The sequence below is a fragment of the Carex rostrata genome, chromosome 4, assembly GCF_964058835.1.
Source record: "Carex rostrata chromosome 4, lpCarRost1.2, whole genome shotgun sequence".
In the NCBI taxonomy this organism is placed as follows: domain Eukaryota; kingdom Viridiplantae; phylum Streptophyta; class Magnoliopsida; order Poales; family Cyperaceae; genus Carex; species Carex rostrata.
In genome coordinates, this window is record NC_135921.1 from 14,346,659 (window position 1) to 14,373,229 (window position 26,571).

Genomic DNA, 26,571 nt, shown 5'->3' on the forward strand with positions numbered 1-26,571 from the left:
AATCATGAGATTGGTAAAGCTGGGGTAAGGAGGTTGGTAGTTGTACAAAGTTTTATAGTTAGTTTTATTCTAATGCAATTAATTCAACCAAAAACAAATTAAATAGCAGTAATCAATTTATTTTCCTCAATGTTTTTGAAAGCATATTGAATTGAACTTAGCATAATAATATACTGAAAGGATATTCTGGGGTGAATAATAAATGAAAGTGGGAAACTCAGCTTATCTCAAACGATAATTGGATAATTAGATAGCGATTGGTAGCTAGCTTCATTTTAGCTTACTGGAAACTTATAGAAGAAAAGCTGATAAGTAGATAGCGATTGGTAGCTTCTTTCTCACTGGAAATTTATAGAAAAAAGGCCTGAATTCTCTCTCTCGTGATTGTATAGATTTAGAATTGTGTGATAGATTGTATTGGAGTTTGTAACAACTTTTTAATAATTAATAGAAAGGAGTCACGTTTTGAGGCACTAACGCCACGTGATCTCTTGACTCTTGTCCAGACTCCAGACTACGTGTTCAACTGATTCCATTTTTAACTCTTATCTTATCTTTAAAAATTAAAATAATTCTTTTGATGAAGTCCCCCTTATAATTCTGCTTTCTATTACTTTGATTTTTCAAAATTTAGTTGCGCAGTTGTTGACTGTACAAAAGGGATTCTAAGGATGCTTGGAATATTCCTGAAAATGTAGTGACAAAACGATGATGTTCGGAGAAGGAAAATGGTTATAAGTTATAACTACTTGGATCCCATTAGTCGTAAAGTGACCAACCATTGGAGGATGACAGCCCGTTACCGTAATATAATTAATATTCACAAATCACAATATTTAATATATTTTAACACAAATAATCAAGCTCTCGAACTTTTATTAAAAATACTCAAACTGCCGAAATTTTTATTAATACCCAAAAAAAATATTAAATTACTCAATCTGTCCATTTTTTAGCAGAAAACCGATTATTGTCCCTTCCGGTTACTAAATAACTGAACAAATTCCTCCTTTCCGATAATTTAATCACTGATTCTAAAAAAATTATCCAGTTACTAAATAACCGAAAAGAAGTCATTTGCTCGGTTATTTAGTAACCGGACCAGGTTAATATGGTATATAAATTATAAAGTATGCCAGCTTCCGATTGTTGCAGCTAACTTTGGATTCATTCATTCATGCACAAAATAAATATTAAAAGAAGACAAATTTGTTTTGTTTTGTTTTGTGGTGTTCACCGTTCACCGTTCACCGAGATTGAAAATGTTGGCAGATAAGAGGGCTTCAAACACAGGTTAATTACGAAAATATCCATCTCACGTGGAGGATAATAGACTAAAATAGTGATGTAGCAATGGAAGACTGGAAGGTTAGCTAGCGTCTACACGATTCTTCTGTGCCGATCTTAGTGAGGCCCTCTGTTAACAATAACTGACATAGCTCTAATCAGAGCGTTTCTTAGTGACATTACACAGAGATAATCATATGGAAATTATTCTATATAATAATTTGTATAGAATGACATTTTTCTTAATATATAAAATTTAAAATGATATTTAACAAAAAAAAAATTTTGGAGTGATATTTTTTTAAATTTATCATTTTGAGGTGGCATAAATCTAATTTCTCCTAATAAAAATGTCGGCAGAAAACCCGCAGCAAACGTATCAAATTGAACTTCTCATTTATTCTGTGATTATCGCTCTGTAGTAATTAATGTAGCGGGTTAAAGTATCTGGATTAAAAAAGAAAGAGCAAAAAAGTATGCGGTTGCACACGGGAATTGGCGCAGAAACATGAAACATGGAGGCAAGTGGTGTGTGACATCAGCGATATATCTTGGAAATCATTCTGATGTTCATAATGTGTTTAGTTCTTCGTGTGGCTCGGCGAAATAAGCAATTGTTGCGGTCGAAATACAAGCAGCAAGATTTACCACACGACAAGCAAAACATAGTTTCTTTAAATGTAGACAGGTTGTTCCCGTTCTATGTAGTCATGAGATATACCACTTTTGGTGGTTTTCATTAGTTTAAAGCTGGTGCATCTATTTCGAATGCTGTTCAAGTGCAACCTGAGAAAATGACTCTTTTCCAAATTACTCACTGTTTTCTTTTTATATTTCTTCAAACGGAGCACAAACATGAACTATTATTTTTTTTGAGACAGAAACATGAACTATTATTGTTATGTAATAAACTATTTAAATAATTTGACAGTAGGACATTCTTAAAAGTTACATGTAATTATACAGTGAAATTAACCATGTTAAGATTTTCAGGTGTATCTGCGTTTAGGGGTGATTAATGAGCGAGTTTGGGTATGCTCAATTGCTCATGCTCAACTCATTAAATAAATGAACGAGTTGTTAATGAGCGAGTTTAAGCGAGTTGATAAATGAGCGAGTCGCGAGTTACATAATTTAACAAATTGTCATAGTTCATTTAACCTTTTTTTTTATAATAAAAATCCGTAATAGTATGAGCGCTTTAGGTTGAGGGTTTTGATAAGATTGAGGGCTTTAGGTTTTGCTGATTTTGTTTGGTCTGCCGAATTTGACGTATGATACACGGATTTAATGAGGCAGCGATGATTTAATGAGGCAAAAATTTAGTTTATTGATTTATTTGGAATTGGATGTGACAAATTCTTAATGAGTAAGTTATGAACGAGTTGTGGTATGCTCATGCTCAGCTCATTAAATAAATGAGCGAGTGATGAGCAATTTATTCACCCCTATCCGCGTTACTAGTCTAGCATATAATTTTTAAGTAGAGAACAGAGAAATTTCAGCACAGAGCTCTCTTATTTATCTTATCGGGATATATAAACGAAGAGAGAGAAATATATATTAATTTAACTTGTTCCACATGTCGGATTATCAGGGAAAGAAGATTTTTTATATTTGCTCTTCTCTGCTTAACCTAGCTAGACCTCCTTAAGCCTCCAGACTTAATTTCTTAACTTCAAGCCTCCATTTAAACAAGAATAGCTTAGATAAACGTAACTTGAAATTATCAATTTATGCCTAAATCAAACATGCCTAAAAGAATTTAATTTTTTTAATATATTTTTATTATTATGAGCATTATCATCGTTACAATGATCATATTATTATTTGCCACTATGTTGCCATTTGTCGTGAAATTTCGCTGCATGTTATTTTCTGACGCCTACATAGGCTTTGTTATATATATTAAATTGTGCTTGGAGATTAAATTTTACTATTTTTTTAGAATTTTTGAAAATCACTATATTTCAAAAATTATGGATCATCAAAAACAGCGATTTTCAAAAATTATAAAGAAATAATAAAAATGTTTTAAAAAATATAAAATTTTGGTCTCCAAGCACAATTTAATATGAAGATCAACTTGAACGGTTCGGATTGACATTTTGAACTTTAAAATCACAAAATATAAGTGTGAAGTAAAATACTCGTTTTAATTGGTGAATTATGATTTTTTTGGGGGACGGTATTTTTCACTGTTGATACAAGACCTTTTTTTTTTTTTTTCCTTTTTTGAGGAGAAACCTGTTGGTAGTTTTGATACATAACTCAAACAAGCATGACAAAACAGCAATTGAACACAGCTTTGGATGTGAAAAAAAAATGACCGAGGTACAATCATCAATCAGCCAATATCCATGTAGCAAAAAGAATAAAATGAAATATCAACATGCATAGTACCAACCGTACATACTTCACGAGACTACCAAATCAACACCTACGTATTTTGCATAGTTTGCCTTCCCGTCATACTTTTTTTGTTTTTTACTTGTGGTTTTCTATTTTTAATTTTCAATCCTCTAGGCCGAAGAATGGAGGAACCTAGCTGTACATAATTTTCACAAAAATAAAACTCCCAGAAAGAATCCAAGTTGAAACTATCTTCTTCTTTTTTAAGCAATGGGTAGTTGGTAGGAGGAAGAGGTGATAGGGTAAGCGATTTTAGACAAGGGGCCATGTCCTTGGGCTAGTGAGTGGATGTCTCGAACTATGTCAAAAACTGCCTCAGGCTGGGCCAATTTTAGCGCATTTTCTGACATCCTCTTCAGCTCTTCAGATTCAGACCCAAACCAACTAGCAACTAGTGAGGCTGTCTCTTTCGGGCTTTTGGAGAAGACGCCTGCTCCGTTATCAACCACATAAGGGACATTGCCAACTTCCTGTCGAAGAATTTGAAGTTTGGCATGACATCAACTATCTGCAAAATGTAGTTTATAATACCACTAAAAAAAGGGTTCAAATACATACCTGTCCGGGGATGAAGTCGTTAAGGATAATTGGGAGCCCTCTTATTAAGGCCTCTGCTATTGTACCAGGCCCAGCCTATAATTAAGAGAAAAGGTGTTATAAATACAAAAAACAGCAGGGAAATGGGATGATCACTATATTAATAGATGCAATAGATGCAATAGATGCAATAGATGCAATAGATGCAGATACCTTTGTTATAATGCAATCACATGACCCCATCCATTTCTCCATTTGGGTCTCAAATCCCCTAATCTGTAACATAGAAAGTTTTAATCAGATAACAGAATTGTTCCATTAATATAATATAACCTTGCATTCATTTTTGTAAGGTTTTCCACACCTTGACTGGAATTTTCCACTCGAGTGATTCAAGTGAGGAACTCAGAGTTTTGTTGCGGCCACAAATTACAATGAGCTGACCAATCGGCTTATTCTGCTCCTTGTCAAACAAAGCCTCGCCAAGAGCCTTGGCTGTCTTTTTGACGGGCCCCATCCCTTCACCGCCTCCCATCAGAAGGACAGCTGGCAGATCGGCATCCATTTGTAATTCTTCTCTCAGTTCCTCCTACAACAGTGGTGAAGTAAAATTTTAAAGGGCTGTACCAATAAAAAATTGTTGTGAAATTCCAAAGCATCTCGACACTAAAAATAAAAATAAGTCCCAGTTCTACTGAGAAACTAGATATCGAGTGTTAACTATATTAGTTATATTACAACAAAAGCATTCCGAAACACAAAGCCCCTCTGTCCTTTTCCTTTAATTACACATAATAAAAATGATGCACGACCCCTTGCACAAAGCAAAAGCTTGTTATAAAGGTTCATAGTTTGCGAGTTGAAACAATTGGTAGTTAACCTATTTAAATAAGGATACTTTCGCAAATTTTCTTAACTCTTATCAACGAGCACCATTCAGTTTCTTGGTATGTGTAGGACTCATATGCAAAATTTCCCAGAAACTTCTTTTTCTATGTAAGAAGGTCTATGCCATACCTTGACGAGAACGGCACGGCAGAAGGACGGCCGAATTGGCAAGCCAAAAACTCGAACCTGAGAAGGCTCAAGCCCTTCAAGCAAAGCCCGCTTTGATACCTCTTCAGAGGGGCAGTAGCATCTATTGACACCAGCATGGAACCTGAAATTAATTTCAATTGTCATGGAACCAAATAACATGTGGGATACACTTATTGTATGCAATCAATCTTACTGTACCATGTGGGATGGCATGTATTGAGGTCGGTTATGACAGTGACAAATACGACTCTGTTTTGAAGACCTTGCCATTTGAGCACCCATAAAGGAATATGTTGCATGAGCGGATGCACGCTAATTATTATATCTGGCTTGTATTTCTTAAGGCCAGCCTCCACCTTCCTTCACCACAAGAAAAAAAAAAAATAGAAGAAACAATAAGAAGAATATTTAAGGGGTACAAAAGGTGACCCTTTAAAAAATGTGGTAGGACTATTCTGGGTGCAAGTTGGGCCAAATTAACCATAGCAAATGATGAACTTAATATAAAATTAGATTGATGTAAACAACGGCCTCAAAATGGTCCTATCATTATCAGAGATATTGCTCCATTTTTTTTTTTTTTCGGCTTTCGCCAATTAAGCAACAAGTTGGCTTTTAGTGCAAGTTGGTGGGGGTATGAACAGATCTGGTTTGTTTAAAAATATGCCTAATCACATTTATATAATTGAACATGCCAACATGGAGCATGTTTTCGATCAAGAGCAACAAAGGAGACAGATCTACAATTGATAAATATTAGCAAGATATTTCACCCCACCCCACAGCCAAATGTTTCTAGAGCAACTGTATTCTTTTTTTTTTGTTATAGATCTGTATCTCACCATGCACACCTGGTTCCATTAATGTTGGATGGTTAGTAATTACAAAGACTGTTTCCACTAATTACACTCCGTAATTCCCTAACATTCTCCAAATTTCAATTATAATTTTTAGGAACCATAAGTTTTGAAAACCTAATTGCAGCTTGATGTACTCCTTTCCATCTTGAGCTAAAAATTAAGAGCATGTTAACCACTTTCACTAAAGAAAATGCCCAGGCACATGACACAATACAATTGCCTAATAAGTATCAATTATTTCAAGAATATATAAAAAAAACATTGATACAAAATGCCACCAATTTTACCAATAAAATCCTGCCATACTTGAAGGCATTTTTTCTTATCATGGCCACAGTCTCCATTAAATTCACAACCAGATGAGAAGGTTGCCAATGGCAATGAAGTCTGTGATGGCTACTAATCATGAAATAAAAAATTACAGCGAAAAAGATGAACAAATAAATGCTTACTTGGCGTAGACGGCAGCAAGAGCAGCAAGATAGAGACAATGGACCCAGCGAGGGGATGTGCCATGGAAGGCAAACTTCCATAGTTGGACATGTTTCACCATGAACTTGTATGAGCTCTCCATGTTGTTCAGTGGCCACCCAGCATGATCTTTGCACAGATCCTTGACAAACACCTGCAAATTCAAGATTTAAAAAGTTAGAAACCAAAGACGAAAGGTCAAAACCATCGGACAAAGCTGGCCCAATACATGCTAGCCCGGTTGACTGGAACAATTATTTGGTAAAACATAGTCTCCATCAGGAAATCCCAAATTAAGTTAAATCTAAATTTGTCAATAACTTGCATAATGTGAAATCTCCATGTTCAAATTTGAATTGTGGTGGTGTTAAGGATCAGGTATGAACCACTTTCGAAAAGGGGAACATAAATTATTTACTATTATTATTCAACAAAATCTTCTTGTGGAAAATGTACCCGAAATTTTTCCTCTTTACCTCTTTCTAGACAAAAGGTAAAATCAGAAACGATAGAGCACAAACCAAATAAAAATCGAAAGTTATCTTACCTTATATTCATCACCGTACTCGATCTGAAACGCATTTCGAATTGCCTCAGCTGAAGCACGGTGACCCCCGCCAGTATCGCTCATTAAAATCAAAACGTTCTTGGTTTTCTCAGCTCCGATCTGCTCCAATTCAACAATTCCTTCTTCTTCCTCGCCCCAGCTACACCCCATCTCATCTTCATCGAGGTCGCATGAACCAGTACCACTTGTGCCGATCCCAGCCAAGCCACCACCTTCGCCGCTGTAGGAGAAGCTCTTCTTTCGGTACTTCTTCTTCAGTCTCTGTTGTTCTTGGTAGTCTTGTACGCTCTGTAGCACGACTTCCCTAATGGATCTCCATTTCCCAGGGGTCTGAGTATCGACCGACATGACTGCGGCCGAAGCTTCTCTCCGCTCCTCTCTCGGAGTCTTGGTCTTCTCTCTCTGACGCGCGTGTGTGTGTGTGTGAGAGAGAGAGAGAGAGAGAGAGAGAGAGAGAGGAGAGGAGAGAGAGGAGAAGAGGGAGGTTAGGGCGTTGGAAAGGAAGTTGGGAGAGAGAAGAGAGGTTATTTATATATTCGGGGACCAACGGTTGTGAGCTTGTGCAGAGCTGGGACAATCCGAGCTGGCACCGGACAAATTTGGGGGGAGGGGGAAGACTCAGAAGAATGAATGATTTTGGGAAGGTAAATTTATGAATTATACGAGGAACGAGGAATAATATCTGTTTTAGAGGCCATTCTTATTAATACCTCAAAGAAAAAATGAAAATTTTAAAAATGTCCCTGTCATCTTTTTTTTTTTTTTCAAAATTGTCCCGACCGTCAGGCAGAGGCGGGTCAGTCCACTAGTAGACCGCCCCCTGCAGAGGCGCTCCTCTGTTTTTTTTTTTTTTTTTTAGAGATATTAATATTTTTATTTAAATAATTTTGTGAAGAAAAAATTTTCTTGTTTAGAGTGTACACCAGAAAATAAGACATTTGATATATTTATAAAGTGATGTCGTAACTCTTTACTACGATTTATACATGATACGCGCATGAGATATAGTTATGAAGTTTTCTTAGCCTAGATTCTTAATAATTTATTTTATTCAAATATAAACAAGGAAATATAGTTAGATTGTCTCAATAATGTCAACTTCTTTTATTTTTTTTAGAGAATAATTGGATTATTTGATTATTGTCGACATATACAATTTGCTCGGAGATAGACAAATGAACACAATAAATAGTAAATGCATTTTAAAATAAGTATATGAATAATTCTTGAATAATCTCTTAGGCTTTTGACTAAACAAAATACCGATCGTTGTACGTCTACCATTGAACGAAAACTTAAACTGAATTTTTGAGACACTAAACAACGTTTTTTTTTTAAAACTTTGATGCTTCGGATGCGACGATGCCCGGGACTTTTCCTGGGCAAAATTGGATCCATCTCCTTCCACCCCCCCTTCAAAAAGTGGTCATACGCGCAAATCCGACTTTCCTAGCTAAAGTTATGGATGTTTAAAGTTTTTTGAAAGCTAAACTTTGGAAATTCATAACTAACTATAGAAAAATCCAAATAAATTGAAATTTGTATCAATTCTGTGTATTTTTTAATACTCTATATGCTGGTGTAATCACTTTTGCATTTTGGTCCCTATATCAGTCCAAACCTCTGCTGGTAAATCAGTCCAGACTGGCTAGTCTGGACTGATACAGGGACCAAAATGTAAAAGTGATTTGAGTAGCACATGTGACAGTCTGAAATATCTAATAGGATCCTTGAGTGTGGAATTCAGATCCTAGATACCTAAGGTTCAATTATAAAATATGAACTGTTTTTTTAACTTGGCACGCATCTTGAAACAGACTCTTATATTTTCTTAAGACATTGAATTTATTTCGGCTGAGAATTAATCTGGACTGTCTATATAAATTGCACCTCATGTCCCATAAGATACAGATTCTTTGAGTGTGGTGTTCCGGTTTGCTCTTTTATTTTTTTTAGTGATGATTTGACGAAAGTAAAATGTTGATTTGACAAAAGTTAAAACAATACATGTGAGCTGCAGATTTGATTCTCATGTGCGTATCATGTATAAATCGTAGTAAATAATTACGACATCACTTAAATATATCAAATGTCTTATTTTTTGGTGTACACTCTAAACAAGAAAACTTTTTATTCACAAAATTATTTAAATCAAAATATTAATATCTCTAAAATAATAAAAATAAAATAAAAAATAGAGGACCGCCTTTGTAGGGGGCAGTCCGCTAGTGGACTGGCCCACCTCTGCATGGGGCGGTCTGGTGGGTTTATTGGGTCGCCCGTGGGCCTAACGGTTGGGGCAATTTTGAAAAAAAAACATATGGCAGAGATATTTTTAAAATTTTCTTTTTTTTTGGGTATTAATAAAAATGGCCGCTGTTTTAGTTAGAAGGTAAAAGATAAAGAGCTCAAGTTTTAACTGTAGATAGTAGATACAAGGTATACATGATTATTTTTAATTCGCGTGTACAACTTAAGTTAACCAGGTAATTGTAATATTTTAGTTTAGATCCTCAACTTGTGTAAATTGATACGCTTCTTTTACTTGTTCAATCTTTTCCCAAATAAATTAATAGAATTAATATAATTGGTGAGGTTATTAGGATAAAGAGTCAAATAAATAGAACCATATTCTTGCACAAATTGAATTTCACTTATAAGAAGAATATGAGAAAGAAAGGGGGTATGAATGTAAAAGAGGAGGGTGAAAGGGACCCAAAAAAACAAATGGCGACCGTGTTTTAGATACTGGAATAATTCCTCTGGAACGGGAATATAGAGGCACCGGGTGCCGCGACAGGTGGTTTGTGCTGGAATGTGCTGGCCGTTAGATTCGCATCTTCTTCTTCGGGGAAAGATGCTCCGTGCGGTGCATGACACGACGCGTTCGATGCGAGGGAGGATTGTTAAGGAACAGGTATTGACTCGTGTAAACCGAGTCTTTGTTTATTTGACTATTTTTACGCGACTTGACTTAATGTACAAGTACTTTGGCATTGAGTGTGGCGGTTGATTTCGAATTCTTACCCTCTGAGATATCTCAAACTTTGCGTGACTTTATGGAAAATCTCAAAACACACATAATACTGACCTCTACATCACCCACCGGACACGTCGGTCACGCAAAAGTTGAGATATCTCAGAGGATACGCACTCGTTGATTTGGGACATGCTTTTGTTGGAACTTGGAAGGGATGTACAATAACGGAAGTTTGTTACTTATTTTTACCGCAAATAAAAAAGAGGGCACGCAGACGCAGTGGAAAGCCAGAAGCATTGCCAAAGTACATTGCAGGTAACCATTTATAGCTGCTGTTATTCGTCGGAGTACAAGATAATATTTTATAGTTTGCGGATCCGGACCGTTCATTTAACTTGCATGAATCTCAAAGCACAGTAGTACGTATTGATCCCTACGCCATCCCAAATAGATTTCGTTTTTGAGGTAATTTAAAGCCGTAAACTAGTGGGTCCTACCGTTCAATATCCTTTCTTTTTTTTTTTTTAGAAAGTAGTGGAGATATCCATCAGTTTCATGTAGAAACTAAAATGTCTGATATGACCAAAAAGAGGTGCCAATATCAAACACACAGAGTTTTACAAATATTATAAAATGATACTAGTCTAAAAAACACAAAAATTAACTGTATCTAAAATACCAGCAAAACAGAGAACTTAGAAAATCCACACACAAGCTAACAAGAAACAAATCAAGTAATGAACTAATAATCAAGCTAATTCCTCTCAGTTAACTCGATCCTCTTCACTCTGTTCTTCTCCAAACATTTGATTTTGGTGGCTGCCAGTTCCAGAATCCTGCAAATTGGTTTCCTCTATGGAATCCTCCCTACCTATTGATAGTAGAAGGTCCACACCATCTGAGTTGTGTCTGGACTGCTGGCTTCCTCCTCCATTAACATTTCTGGTAGGTCCTTAACATCATTAGACTTAATTTAAAAAGGAATCATTAGCTCTAGATTGACACCAGAATTACATTGCTACAAAAGGTTAATTACTAACACGTTATTAGCCACGATTCCAAAAATATTTTAATGAACCGTGGGTAAACAAGTGAGATGGTCAGAGGACATATATAGACGGTAGGACCGTGGTTACTGTGGTTCAAAAAGCTTTATATTTACCCACGGCTTGATTGGATGAACTGTGGGTAATGACTAATGAGGTGTGAGTAGAAAAAAGTTCAATGATCGGTGAGTAAAAGGGGTGTGAGTAAAGGAGTGTGAGAAAAAGTTTGAGCCGTGGGTAAAGAATCAAATAAAATTTTGGTTCCGGCTATAGGTCAAAAATAAAATTTCTTATTTAAAAAAATATATGATTATGATCTAATTGGACGAGTAAAATGAACTATCGCCAAATCTAGCAACACGTGTCACCGCTTTATTCAAACTTAGGTGCTTATGTGCTAAATTTTCAAAAATAAAATGCAATATATATGATTCATTCGTATATATCATGTCATGTGACATAAATAAAATAAATTAATGACTTTGATATTATAGCAAAGAAATTTTCAAAAATAATAAATTAAGAAAAAAAATACAAAATGGCCCTCTTGGCCCATTTCAGTAAGAAAATATTTATTTAAAGATATATATATATCTTTAGATAAATATTTTCTTACTGAAATGGGCCAAGACCCATTTTGTATTTTTTTTTCTTAATTTATTATTTTTGAAAATTGTTCTATTTATTTCTTTGCTATATATATAGAGAGAGAGAGAGAGAGTGACTAATATGCATTCGATAGCATATGGGACGATATGCATACGGTCCAAATTTGAAATTTCAAAATCCAAAAAGTCGATTTGAGCCGTTCGCATATCGGTCCATATGCTACCGAATGCATATTAGTCTCTCTCTCTCTCTCTCTCTCTCTGTATATATATATATATATATAGTAAGGCTTGGGTGGTATGGATAGCATAGAGGGCTACGGTGCTACGACTCAATTAAACCGGATGAACGGTGCTACCGAAGTAGCATAGCCTTACTATATATATATATATAGAGAGAGAGAGAGAGATGGGCTACGGTGAGTTGCGAAGTAAAGCGACTATTTTACTTTACGCTCATATTTTGCAATTTTAAAGTTCAAAACGTCGATCCGAACCGTTCATCTTCTTCTCCATATTGAAATGTGCTTGGAGACCAAATTTTACATTTTTTGGAATTTTTTTACTATTTATTAAGCAATTTTGAAAGTCGCTGATCTGATGGTCCAGAAAATTTTACTGTTTTTCACTGTTCACAACAAAACAGCAATTTTCAAAAATGCTTAATAAATAGTAAAAAAATTCCAAAAAATGTAAAGTTTGGTCTCCAAGCACATTTCAATATGGATTAAACATCTAACGGTTCGGATCGGTCGTTTGGACTTTCAAAATAAAAATACGGCGTGAAGTAGAAACACGTTTTACTTCGCAACTCACCGTAGCCCATCTCTCTCTCTATATATATATACATATTTTGTATTTTAGTTCTATGCTCATTTTATGTAATTATTTTTGTAATATGACAAAGTTAATATTGGAATGAAGTTGCTATTTTTCACCCTCTCATATTTTTTTATAGTATTTTTATAAAAAATAATTCTAAAAAAATAACGAATAGAAAATATTTTCATTTTTAACATATAAAGTCCTACATAATTAGAGGGGACGATCAAGTTGTCTTCTATTAATTGGTGATACACAGAATAAATTTGTGAAAAAGGTGATTCTCATTATTGTCAAGAAAACTAGCATTATGTTTCACGGTGAGTTCTTCAATAATTTTCATTGTTTTAACTTTTAGTCAGAATTTTTTGTCTTCTCCATTTAAAACTTGTTATTTCTAATTAAATTGGTTTGTATTTGTAATTGGTAATTCACAGTAAATTTGTAAAAAAAAAAAGGTAATTCTCATTAAAAAAAAACTACCATTAGATTTCATGGGTGAGTTATTCAATAATTTTTAGTGTTTTAATTTTTAGTCGGATTTTGTTGTATCCTCCATTTAAAACTTGTTATTTCTAATTAAATTGACATGTATTTGTAACTTTGATTTTTTTCATCAATAATTTTTTAATCTGCAACAAAAAAGATATTTTTATAATTTTTTTGGTTAGAAAATTCACCTTCCATTTCTCAAAATAAATAAAATAAGAAACAAAAAATATATAAATTTGTGCATACTTCCAATGAGAAGAAGAAAATAAACATATCGTTATTTTGGAAATGTGACAAATTAAGTTTGCAAATATAATATATCATTAATTTTGGAAAATATAATATATCGTTTATTTTGGAAATGTTACAAGATAATTTTAGGAAATATAATAGAGTATGGCTAATATAACATCAGTGTCATTTCAATCTATATAACACCAACTCCAAAACCTATCAATTCGAGTTCAAATGGTGAATCCAAACTGTTCAAACCAATTTACTTTATGAGTGATGCGTTTACATGCAAACTTTTTATATTTTCAAGTTATTTTAGTATCAAATCAAGCGGCAAAAATTTTGAAAAATGAATGTATTAAAATTAACTTAAAAACTCAAACATTTGACCGCTTGACTTGATATCAAATAAATTTGTCATTGACCCGAATAACGATAAATGACGCATCATCCTTTCTGGGAAAAGACATATCGTTGGAGTTGAAAATGTGGTAGACGAAGAAGAGTACGATCATTTTGACAAACTACTTCCATTTTCTATTGGCATGCAATCTGACCAACCTTCAAGTGATGATACTGACAAACCAATTTATGTGAGATCCGATCACACAGAAGGACATGGGTTGATCGATTATCGTGCTTGATGAAGCTTGATAGATACATTTAATAATAATGTTTTATTAAATTATAATATATTTATAATTTATGAATTACAATGATTATTTGTTATTGTGTTTTTCAATGCATACCGAAGAACATAAGCCGCAAATTGTTGTACTTTCAATAAGTGTTAATCAAGTTTTCATGTGTTAGACAAAAAAATTAAAAATATAATTTTAAACTCTAACATGTAAATTCAACTGTCACACCCCGAGGCCCACGAGGCATGACAGATGCTCCTGCCGTAGGCATACGGTTGCCCGTATACCTACTAGGCAATTACGATATGATAGAAAGTAAAACATAACGCGCAAACAAAACCAATAAATAACATAAACAGATCACAAATCCCAGCTGGTCAGGTTACAGTATACAAAACCCGTATCTCGATGGATACGCATCACAAAATGACATAGAGAATATATATATATAACCAAAACATAACTATATACATAATCTCTAATGTCACAATACCAGACAAGCTAGGCAGCGGTGAAACCAGGGCCTACCGACCTCGTGCCTCTCCCGGATCAGCCGAACCAGCACCTGAAAAATTTACCCAAAAGAGGGGATGAGAAATAAATTCTCAGTGCGATAAATTGCCACAAATCGTTCCTGGACTTGCAATCACAGATTATATTCAAAAATAAAACACAAATAAAGCTCCTATCAGTTTATAACCATATATAAACAAGAATGCATAAATCCAACAACATACATCCAAATGAAATCACAATTCAGAATTGTCAAGATGAAATTCAATCACACAATATTTGGTTTAACTCGGTTTCAGAATATCTGGTAGTAACTACAAATGTTCCACCAATCTGGACCCCAATTCGTTCCCTCTCATCTGTAGGGTTACAGACACCTACAGACGGCTGCGCCAGGTAAAACCTTTTCTCATGACACTCATCTGTAGTTACAGGCCTAACCGTTTAATTAAAAGTCTGGTTTCAATTCACATCCAGAAAATCCATATAAAGCAAATTGACCATCCAAATGCATTACCCCCTGGGTAATGCCTCTGATGCACAAGTCACATATAACCACAATCATAATACAAAGTCACTTACCCCTCGTCCCAACCGGTACTGGGAACTGCCGAGGGCCAGACGATCTAAAGCTTTAGAACACTGGGCATCAAAGTCTCTGCAGAGACTTTGACAAATCCGATTTCACCCCCTGGGTAATGTCATCACGGTGGATAACAATAATACCATATCCACCAACCAATGGTGATATGAAGCACGGTGACTTTAATTCCAAAATCAGATCATTCAGATCAACACAATTAATAACCATACCAGCATGCAAATCAATCAGATAAAACAATTCAAGTTTCACTTATTTGGGCAATGCAATGCATATGCAACACAATCCGATAATGCAATTCAATCAATAATCAACATGTCAATCGAAACACAGTTTAATTCTGAATATAAAATATCAAACAAGTCCAGAAACCCCGCACCTGGTTATGAAAAGCGTATCTCGCACTTATAGTTCGGACGTCTCGAAAGATCCCGCAAAATCTTGCTCAACCGAGCCTACACCTATATTAACATACATACTTAATTAAATATTTGTTCGACGATTGATATGCTTACTTGAGTGATATTATTTTCTATATACTTTCCTTAAGATAATCCATTTTGGAATAAGTGATCAAGCCTTTCTCAATAAATATTAAGCCTTTCGGAGACAATATTAGCACTTCATCAAAATATTATGACTTTGTTTAATTATCACCATACACAATAAATATTAAGCCTTTCGGAGACAATATTAGCACTTCCTCAAAAATATTATGACTTTGTTTAATTATCACCATACTCAATAAATATTAAGCCTTTCGGAGACAATATTAGCACTTCCTCAAAAATATTATGACTTTGTTTAATTATCACCATACTCAATAAATATTAAGCCTTTCGGAGACAATATTAGCACTTCCTCAAAAATATTATGACTTTGTTTAATTATCACCATACTCAATAAATATTAAGCCTTTCAGAGACAATATTAGCACTTCCTCAAAAATATTATGACTTTGTTTACCTATCACCATACACAAAAGAGGGAACAAAGAAAAGAGATCAACACCAAATTAATTTCAGATATTAAGAGAGTGAGAGAAGAACTTACCAATCAACACCTTTGTTTGTTGGATTAGACTAGACAAATCAAAATATTTCTCTAATTTTCGGATTTGAACCAAACCCTAGATAGAAAATCAAGATTAAGATAGAATTGGGAAGAGAATCACTAAATTAACAACCTAGAAGCATAATGGAGATAGATTACTCATCATTTATACAAACATTTCAGATTTGAGCAAAACCCTAGCAATAGAGATAAAATTCAGATTTTTGATGAGAGAGGAGAGAAAGGGAGTACCAATGGGGAAGCTAAATGGCCACTAGAATGAGAGATTCTCAACAATTTCCATTCTTTTCTTCAATTTCTCAAGGTTTCTTGGTGGATTTTTGAGAGAGAAGAGATGATCTCTCCTTCTCTTTCTTTTGGCAGCAAACACACAAGGGAGCAACGAAGGGAGAGAGAGGGTTGAATTGTTTACATGCATTTTGGACATTTTTCAAAATAGACCCTCCACTTGTTTGATATTACTAAAAGAAGAATATACATATATAGATATGTATATAAAAATCTCCATATTTCTTAATAAATCTTTAATTTATGTAAGGTATAAATTTCAAGATTTGATTAAGTCTGACTGTTTCGAAATTTCATACTAATGTTATGTTATAATTGTTTTAATCTTCAACTCCTAGTTCAACAACAAAATATATATATATATTTTTTATTATGTTTTAAACATTCTCATTATTATTATTATTTTTCTATTATAAAAATTTTCTTAACGTAACATCAACAGTCATTTATACTTCTCATTTTGTATTTTTTATAATTTATATTTATCATAATTAAGCAAAATTCAAATTTTCTTCATTTAATACACTTTTATTTTCATACTTTTTCAATAGTTTCATCTTTAAATAAAAATCAAGTGTATTGTGAACAAAATATTACTTTTTTTTGTTCTTAAAATATTACTTTTTGTATAATGAATTGAAACACATGCATAATCATATATAGTGGCAAACAAATAATTCGTCTTTTGTTTGGCGGGGTAAAATATTCGTGATTCAGGAATAATTCAGGTATAATTTGAAAATGATTTGGTACCACAAGGAAGCAAAAAGAAAAAAAATCAAATAAAACTCCAAAAAATATATTTTGCGTTTTGTTCGCAAATAATCGTTATTCACGTTTTATCTGCGAATAAACCTAATTCGCATTTTATTCGCGAATAAAACATATTATATATATTTTTTAAGTTTTATTCAGAATTTAGTTCAAAAACATAAAAAATAAAATAAACACAAATAATTCGCAAATATATCGAACCATATTAATATATTACTATGTGATTGCATGAAATTTATTTGTTACATAAATAAACCAATTACGCATATCCGGTTCTTTGATTGCTTCTTTTCATATAGATTATTTATGGTTGACACATATTTATTGTGAACAAAAAATAAATGTCTTTTGTGTAATAGCTTAAAACTTTAAACAATAGTATTATACTAGGCAAAGGTCTCGCGTTGCTTCGGCAATTATTTTTAAAGCATTTGAGAACACTATATGCGGAAAGTTCTGTCTCTCTCTTTCTATATATATAAAAGCAAGTTATGTACAATTGATGTTGTTGAGTTGCACAAATATATTACAAAAACTATATATGTTTCAAGCATTTGTTTATGTAACAAAAACTTAAAAATTGAAAATAAGTTATATTTAGAAGAGGGATAATTGTTTTACATAAGCATGTTACCCCTTTGAAACCAATCTTATGTACAATTATGAGCACAAGGGAAACTGGTAATTGGGACTGTACACATATAATAACAGTATATTAAGTCATGCACCTCACTTGTACAAGAAGTATAAATTGAAAATTTTGATTTTAATAATTAACAAGAATTTTCCATTTCAATATCATGATTCCAGTAGATATAAAGAAGCAAACAATTTCAATCAGACTTGGTAGATATTCGTATATAGAAATTTAGGCCTCAAATAAGATTTATTTTGGGTGTTGTTGTCTTATAATTTCAAACATATTTGATCAGTTACGGAATTTATTTTTTAATTAAAAAATTAGCCAAGGCCCTAATATAATACTATCTATTAAAGATACAGTATTTCACAGTAAGTAAATAGAAAATAATTTTTTTCCAATCATTAATTGAATATTTTATTGTAAGCTGTTAAATATGTCTTGTTAAATTACAGATTGGTTAAACCTAGGTCAGATCCATGTCAAATCAACCTAGAAATAAAAAAAATGAGGTCCTTCCTCGTACAAAACTAGACCAAATGAATTAATGACGGATGAGAGTTTCAGTGCTTAAGTTGATAGAGCACAACCTAGAAAAAAAAGCGGCCCTACCCTCTGCAAAAATCAACCCGATGGAAAGGAATTGAATATTGAGTGGGACGAATATTGGAGACTCGTGGGTAAAAATGCGGACAAATGCGCAAATTGGGTGGGATTAGAGGCTAGACAACAAGTAGATATCCTTTATGATAGCTAGGAAATGGTGGACGATGAAAAAAGAGATAAATTCTGGGAGGTGGTCAAGGTAATATACATCTCAATCAATTTTTTTAACATTGTCATTGTTTTAAGAGAAATTTACAATTATTACAATTTTCTGTTATGAATATATCAGGTTCATTAGAGGAACCCGCACAAAGAACCAATACACCATACACTTAAAATTATGAATGAATCATGGAAACAATTAAAAAGCACGCTTGTGACGAAATATCTCAATAAAAATAAAGACCCCCTCTCGGTATGGATGGATCAACAAGTATGAGAGGCGTATAAAAAATTGAAGTCCACAATTTAAGGTATATTGGTTGATACACATGTACATTAATTTTTGTTCAAGTACTATTTGTTTTAAATTTGATTTGACTATTTGTGTGAAGAATAAAGGCAAAAAGGGAAGAGAGGCCCTTAGCCATAACAAGTACCCACACCACCTAGGATCACGGGGATAATCTGGCAAGCAAAAAGAGTGGAAGAAAATATTGAAAGCGACTGGAGACTCTAAAAATCCACTATTTTCAATACACGACAAAAGAAGTCAAAATTAGTTATTTGGCAGACCAATCATATGAGAGGACGGTTCACTTATCCTTCCTGAATCTTTGAGACCTGTGGCGGAGAAAATTGTAAGTAACCCTATTTCTTATTTGTTTTCTTTACATTATTTAATGATGTGCTCAATGCAGCGCTAGAGAAACCATAACACACGGGTCGAGTGAGGGGTGTCGGGCACAATGTGTCTTGGAAAAAAGGCTTGGAACAACCAGAAGAGCACAAACAAAAATGTAGTGGTAAGGAAGCTGAGCTTGAACAATTAATATGTGCCGAGTATTACACAAGATTTGCTAAGATGGAAAGAATACTGATGAGCCGCTTACTTGCATTGGATTAAAACATGGTACCAGATGCTGGAAGCCCAGAAGTACAACAGAGTAGTGCATCTAAGGTCCGCGTAGATGGTTTGGACTTGATTGAGGTAATGTAATGATCTGAACTTTTCTTCTTAATTATGTCAAAATATGAGTGTATGCTTGTGAATTTTTGTTATAAACAATGTCAGAGGGTCAAAACTAAAAAAATTAAGGGAAAACAAGTAAAACAATGGGCTTTCAGTTTGCTGATTTTATATAAACATTTAATTGTTCTTATTCTGTTGGGCTTTTAGGTTATTGAGAAATTTAAAGAAGCGGAATTTTAATGAATTTGTATTTGTACTTGCAGATACATGCCCCATGTGACTTTATAATTTTTGAAAATAATGTTGCTATCACCGGGGATGGTTTATCCACCGCCCTGTTGGGGTTTTGCGCGGGGTGCTAACCGGAAACCCTTTTAGGCTTAAGTTGCGGAATGACCGCAGAACAAAAATTTCTACGGCCAACTTAAGCTCAGGATTAAACGGGGTATGTCAGGAAACTTTCCAAGGCGGTCCACCTTCAGTATTCCTTTGGCATCAAAACCCAATTTAATCCTTTTACAGATCTACTCCATGATTGATTTCTAAAACTTTAATCTACTTACAAATTAAATAGATTAATATAACATATTTATACCTTGTTTCCAAATCACAGTTGGAATGCAGACCGAGCGAGTAGAGCCTCACCAGGGAAGGAATCGACTCGGAACGGAGCATCAGACGTCTGATGCCTCTATCGGTTATCCACCAGGACTAACCGGAGAGCGGTTTATTTCTTCTGCCAGAAATACCATAAACCGCAGAATTCTGCAAAAACACTATTCACGGGGAAAAGACGAAAACCCGTAAACACAAATTTTCGGTTGCTCAGTTTCATCAATATGCAAAACTGACATACCGCTAAATTCGGTAAAACACTATTCATCAATCCCGTAAATATTCTCCACAACAACCCGCAAGATTATACGTCAACTACGTATAACTTTCTTTTCTCAACCGAAACACTATTTGGGAGAGAAACCGAGAAAGAGAGAAAATACCGATTCGTTTCTGCACGAAAAGATACATGTGAATGTGCATATGTATATATGTATATATGTGAATATATCTTTTTCTCTCTACCCCTCCACCCCTATTTATAGTGTTTAGATTCGGTTGCAAAAGACCAAAATGCCCTCCAAGTTCGGCCTATTTACAAGATATGCCATTGACACCTCATCCTTTTATATGTGAAATGACCAAAATACCCCTTCCACACCCTTCCACATTCTTCTCCATGCTTCTACACATGCAAGGTGGCATAGGTGTGAAATGACCATTTTGCCCTTGTGGATAGGATTGATGACATGTCATCTGGATAGGATCAATGACGTGTCATGCGGATAAGCACGAATCTGAAAAGACCCGAATGCCCTCGGCCCGAACACAAATAATATTCGTATAATTATTCTGAACAATTATATATATATTTTTCTTTCGGTTATTTGTTTCGGTATCGATGACGTGTCATCTGGATAGGATCGATGACGTGTCATGCGGATAAGGACGAATCTGAAAAGACTCGAATGCCCTCGGCCCGAACACAAATAATATTCGTATAATTATTCTGAATAATTATATATATTTTTCTTGCGGTTATTTGTTGTTTCGATAATTTATACAATGTGTCCTGCACATTTATAAATTAACCGGTTAACTTTTATACAACGTGTCATACACGTTTATAAATTAACCAATGTTTTTGCTTGTTATTTTTACATAACATTTATAATTTAATTATAACACATATAATTAATTATAACCATCTTAATATTAATTATAATCAATTTATAATTAATCAGTAAGATTCTCCGAGTAGCTCCTATATGGTGTGACCCAATAGGATCTGTGTTATGTTGGTAAACAGAGTTAAAACTGTTTTAACTTCTGTTAGTCATGGGTGGCATCTGGCAACACATCATGACCATCCAATTACACAGATGATGCTGTACTGTACAATATCACGATCCAGTAAACAATTTACTTGTGTCTGTTCTTCTGTCTCATAGCTATCAGATTAGTTTCAAGGTAGATGTGTGTCATCCTTGCTAACTTAATCTTTTCTTGATCTTGAGCAGATTATCAAATATAATTACTCTTGTAATTATACTGCTAGCAGATAATCTTACTCTATCAAGGGGCCCAGTGATGCTATAGCTCGTATAGAGATACGAGGGACAAATAGTATTCTTGGTAAACTATCACTTCCTCAGCTAAGCTATACATATGGAAAAGCTACCGTTATGACTGCTTTTTACGGACAGCGGTGGATAACAATCACACATACATATTTCTCAGTGGGAACGATAAATACCTCATACTGTAGAACGTGACACTGAATGAAAACATAAATGACACGAACACAATTCTATTTAATGTTTCATTCGGGGTCTGTCAAATACCATGTTTCTAAAACATGTATCTATGTGATTAAAATGACATCTCGTGTCAGGTGGTTTGTAAAACTTAACCATCTTTTAATCCACATACTAACCTTATCGCGGTAATTAGTGTTCCTGCTAATTACCTTGGTCAGTGACCTTTTAAGAGTATATATCATCTATATTATGGAGTTTCACAATTTCAGTCATGAACTCGAAATGATCCATAAATTCAATAATACTCAAGGCAACAAAATGCTATATAAATAAACATTCAATTCATGAACAAAGCTTTATGATAAATTATCGTATTATTGACTTCTAGATTATTACAAACTAACAATCTCCCACTTAAGCTAGGAGTCAATCATCGTAGACCCTACTTATATACAAAACTCTTTATTCTCTAAGATCTCGTAGATCCTGAGAAAATCTCACAGCCAATCTTCTATGTGTTCCAGACCCATAGAAGCATTAAGCATCTCGTGCTTGGCTTGAGGAAGAGATTTTGTGAGTGGATCAGCTGTGTTGCTGACTGTGTCAACTCTACTTATCTTTACATCACCTTTATATTAATTACATCTTTTATAATCAATTATAAACATCTTATGATGTTTATGATCTTTCGTATTAGGTGATAACGTTGTAGACGAGAAACATATCCTTAGTTCTCCTCAAGAACTTAATGATATTCTTTACAGCATTCCAGTGCTTTATGCCTGGATTAGCCTGATATCTACTCGTCACACTCAAAGCGTACGAGACATCAGGGCGAGTGCACAACATGGCGCATATGATAGAGCCAATAGCCGAAGCGTATGGTACTCTACTCATAGTGCTTTGCTCATTAGTTGTCGAAGGAAACTGAGTCTTGCTAAGCAGTGCACCATGATTCATTGGCAGGAATTCTCTCTTAGAATCCTGCATGCTGAACCTATTCAGCACTTTGTCAATGTATGTGCTTTGACTTAATCCTATAAGTCTCTTTGATCTACCTCAGTAGATCTTTATGCCCAGTATATAGACATCCTCGCCCAAGTCCTTCATCGAGAAAACTTTTCTTTAATGAAGACTTGGCTAATTGCAATAGAGGAATATCATTTCTTATTAAGAGTATGTTATCTACATATAAGATCAAAGAAATGCGATGACACTCCCACTAGTTTTTCTGTACACATAAGATTCTTCTTCGCATCTGACGAAGTCAAGCTTTTTGACTTCTTCGCCAAATCAAAGATTCCAACTCCGTGATGCATGCTTCAATCCATAAATGGATTCAAGAAGCTTGCATACCTTCCCAGCTTTCTCTGGATCTTCAAAACCCGTAGGCTGTGTCATGTACACATCCTCTTCTTAAATTTTCATTTAAGAATGCGGTTTTGACATCCATTTGCCATATTTCATCATCATGAAATGCGGCAATTGCTAGGAGTATCCGAATTGACTTAAACATAGCCACGGGTGAAAAAGTTTCATCAATTCCCAGAATTTGTTTGAAACCTTTTCGCTACTAGCCGTGCTTTGTAAATAGTCATATTGTCATCCATGTCTGTTTTCCTTTTGAAAACTCACTTGTTAGCTATGGGTTTCACCCCATCAAGTGGTACAACTAAGTTCCAGACCGTGTTGTCATACATGGACTATATTTCGGATCTCATGGCCTCCAGCCATTTATCAGAGTCAGGCCTATCCATTGCTTCCGCATAGGTCAGAGGATCTTCAGTGTCAAAAACTGAGACCTCGTGCAGTCTCATGTACCTCTCGGGTGCATGGACTATCCTTGCTGACCTACGTAGCACTTGTTCTTCTGGCTGTCGAACTTCATCCACAACAGTGTGCAGATTTAATTCTTCTTCAACTTGAGTTGAAGCACTTGAGCTCGGGACTAGAACCTCTTCCACAGCTACTTGTGGATTTGGTTCTTCCAGATGCTCATCAGCCGAAGTATCAAGTGGTGGGTATATCTGATCTAGTTCAGATGTATTATTGTGTGATGTATCTTGAATTTCTTCAAGTATTACATTACTCCCACTACTTCCTTTTGCAAGAAACTTGTTCTCCAAAAGTATACCATGACGAGCAACAACTAATTTGTTCTCGGACTGGTAATAGAAGTAATATCCTTTCGTTTCCTTAGGATACCCTACGAAAAAGCACTTGTCAGATTTAGGATCAAGTTTGTCAGACGTCAGGCGTTTGACAAATACTTCGCAACCCCATTTTTAAGATAAGACATATTTGGGATTTCCCAAACCATAACTCGTATGGAGTCTTTTCAACTGACTTGGATGGAACCATATTTATCGTTAGTGCGGCAGTATCTAGTGCGTGTCCCCAAAATGATTTTGGAAGGGTGGCGTCACTCATCATGGAACAAATCATGTCCAACATGGTTTGTTTCATTTTCTTGGCAACACCGTAACATTGCGATGTCCCTAGAGGTGTGAGTTGTGAGATTATCTCACATTCCTTTAAGTACATTTTGAAAACCATAACTCAAGTATTCGCCTCCACGGTCCTACCGTAATGCCTTAATACTTTTGTTCAGTTGATTTTCTACTTTAGTCTTAAATTCCTTGAACTCGTCAAAGGATTCAGACTTATGTCTCATGTAAGTCAATACTTTCATGAAACGTTTTGAGTCTTTTGTTATTGATGTTAAACACGGAGTTTTCCATTTCTAGCATATAAAGACCATTTAACAAGTAAGATGATCCATAATATGTCTCATTTTTATAAATAGAACATCTATTGTCCTTTATAACAAACGAGAAACCATTCATCTCTAAACATGAGATTGATATGATATTTCTAGAAATGGTAGGAACAAAATAAACATTTTCTAGTTCCAGAATAAACCCGCTAGGCAAGTACAATTCTATCCTACCGACTGTAACGGCTGCAACTTGTGCTCCGTTTCCAACTTGGAGTTGTACTTCCTTATTGCGTAACGTCCTCTTAGTGCGTGCATATTCGTGCAAATATGAGCACATGATCCGGTATCCAGTACCCAATCATTAAGAGAGGTCGCAACATTAATTTCAATAACATAAATACTTGAGACTGAGACTTTTGAGACATTCTCAAACTTCATATCTCCAAGATACTCCGGGCAGTTTCTCTTCCAGTGACCTTTGCTATTGCTAAAATAGCAGTCAGAGTTAGCAGAAACATTTATCTTGGGAGAGTTCGTTCCTGGAACCAACTTCCCTTTGCCTTTGTACTTAATATCCATTTTTCCCTTTTGCTTTCTTGATCTTCCTCCCACCTTCTTGGATCATGAGGACATGAGAGCTATTCTCGATGTCTTTATCAGTGATCCTCAGCATCCCTTGGGGCTCCTGCAAGCTTTTATCCAACCCCTTGCTTTATGGGAGTTCACAATGAACTCCGAATAGCTGAGAGGAAATAAGTTCAGGATAACTTCCGTGGCCAACTCGTGGCTCCACGGACAGTTAAGCTTCTTCAGTTTCTCATCATCGCTTGTCATACGAAGCGTGTGAGTACTGACAGAGCTGCTCTCTACTATTTCAGCAGGGACCGGTGTATTTAGGATATATTCCTTTTTCTCACGTATGTCTACCTTTCAAATAGAGAGCGTAAAGAGAAAGACGTTTCTTTAACCATATTTCTACAACGTTTAAAGTAAAGATTTTAGCTTTGTTCATGTAATGTTTTATTCCAATAATAAAACTCCCACTGCAAATTTGTTATATTCCCGTTTGCAGTAGGACCAAGATCCATGTTTTCACCAATAACCAAGGCAGTGTATGCATATCATGGCTATCAGTTATCTTAGGTAAGCAAACTTGCTAATCACATCTCTTTGTGATTCTTGGTTTCGTTAAAACATCACGTGTATTTAACGAAGACTTTGCCCCGAGCCCAAAACTGTTTTGGAAATCATCGGTAAGTAACCTCACTCTATTTGGTTTGATATGTCGGACATAACCCTCGACCACCAAAGGTAAAAGGCGATGTCTACTGAGTAGTTTACCCATCAACCAATGAACAATGGTTTGAGGAGGATAGAGTGGGAAGGGCATACTACTTAATATTTAATGGGTTGGTGTTTATGCTTAACAGTGCCAGCAATCTCCAAAGGGGTATGTCAGAAAGAACGACTAATGTGATTCTATTCGTATCTTTATAGCGACTTCTTTCATATGCTTCATTAAGCAATTATGGAAAGGAAGTCTTGAATACTGAATGTGATCTCCATTTCTTTTCTTATCTTATGTTAGAAAGAACGATTAATGTGATTCTATTCGTATCTTTATAGCGACCTCTTTCATATGCTTCATTAAGCAGTCGTGGAAAGGAAGTCTAAAATATCGAATATGATCCCCATTACTTTCTTTTCTCAGCATATGTAAGAATGACTAAATGTGATTCTATTCGTATCTTTATAACGACCTCTTTCATATGCTTCATTAAGCAGTCGTGGAAAGGAAGTCTTGAATACGAAATGTGATCTCCATTAGTTTATGTTATTATCAGTACCTCTTTTATACGCTTAGCTTTGTTAAGCAGTCAGTTCTTGTAACTGACTTTAGACACGTGAAAGTC

General features: G+C 34.8%; 2 protein-coding genes and 1 long non-coding RNA gene across 4 annotated transcripts in view; 1 reads left to right on the forward strand and 2 right to left on the reverse strand.

The window, feature by feature from the left end:
- Positions 1-3,650: 3,650 nt before the first annotated feature.
- Positions 3,651-7,867, reverse strand: LOC144553563 (putative monogalactosyldiacylglycerol synthase 3, chloroplastic). 2 transcript variants are annotated; one of them, XM_078301787.1, is made up of 8 exons: positions 7,153-7,867; positions 6,587-6,759; positions 5,473-5,634; positions 5,254-5,395; positions 4,601-4,825; positions 4,450-4,512; positions 4,258-4,332; positions 3,651-4,169 (listed from the first exon to the last, which is right to left on the reverse strand). In XM_078301787.1, exons 1-8 carry the CDS (start codon positions 7,519-7,521, stop codon positions 3,903-3,905), a joined length of 1,476 nt encoding a protein of 491 aa, XP_078157913.1. In that variant the 5' UTR covers positions 7,522-7,867; the 3' UTR covers positions 3,651-3,902. The 2 variants fall into 2 exon arrangements, with proteins under 2 accessions (XP_078157913.1, XP_078157914.1); XM_078301788.1 differs by lacking the exon at positions 3,651-4,169 and having other exon boundaries at positions 4,295-4,398; positions 4,435-4,512; positions 7,153-7,865.
- LOC144553564 (uncharacterized) overlaps positions 7,560-26,571 on the forward strand; it is a 58,127-nt gene continuing 39,115 nt past the window's right edge. Inside the window, exon 1 of the mRNA XM_078301789.1 lies at positions 7,560-7,576. The gene's annotated coding sequence lies outside the window, so the exon portion shown is untranslated. The remainder of the gene's footprint in view (positions 7,577-26,571) is intronic.
- LOC144552908 (uncharacterized) lies at positions 14,344-16,256 on the reverse strand. The gene is made up of 2 exons (XR_013511266.1): positions 16,164-16,256; positions 14,344-15,571 (listed from the first exon to the last, which is right to left on the reverse strand). It is a non-coding gene; the product is annotated as an uncharacterized LOC144552908 (long non-coding RNA).

Coding starts and splice junctions, on each gene's coding strand:
- LOC144553563 (XM_078301787.1), bottom strand. CDS start 7,521: ATGTCGGTCGATACTCAGACCCCTGGGAAATGGAGATCCATTAGGGAA. Junction 5,396..5,472: donor AATACATGCCATCCCACATG/GTACAGTAAGAT, acceptor AATTAATTTCAG/GTTCCATGCTGGTGTCAATA. Junction 4,826..5,253: donor GCCGTGCCGTTCTCGTCAAG/GTATGGCATAGA, acceptor CCACTGTTGTAG/GAGGAACTGAGAGAAGAATT.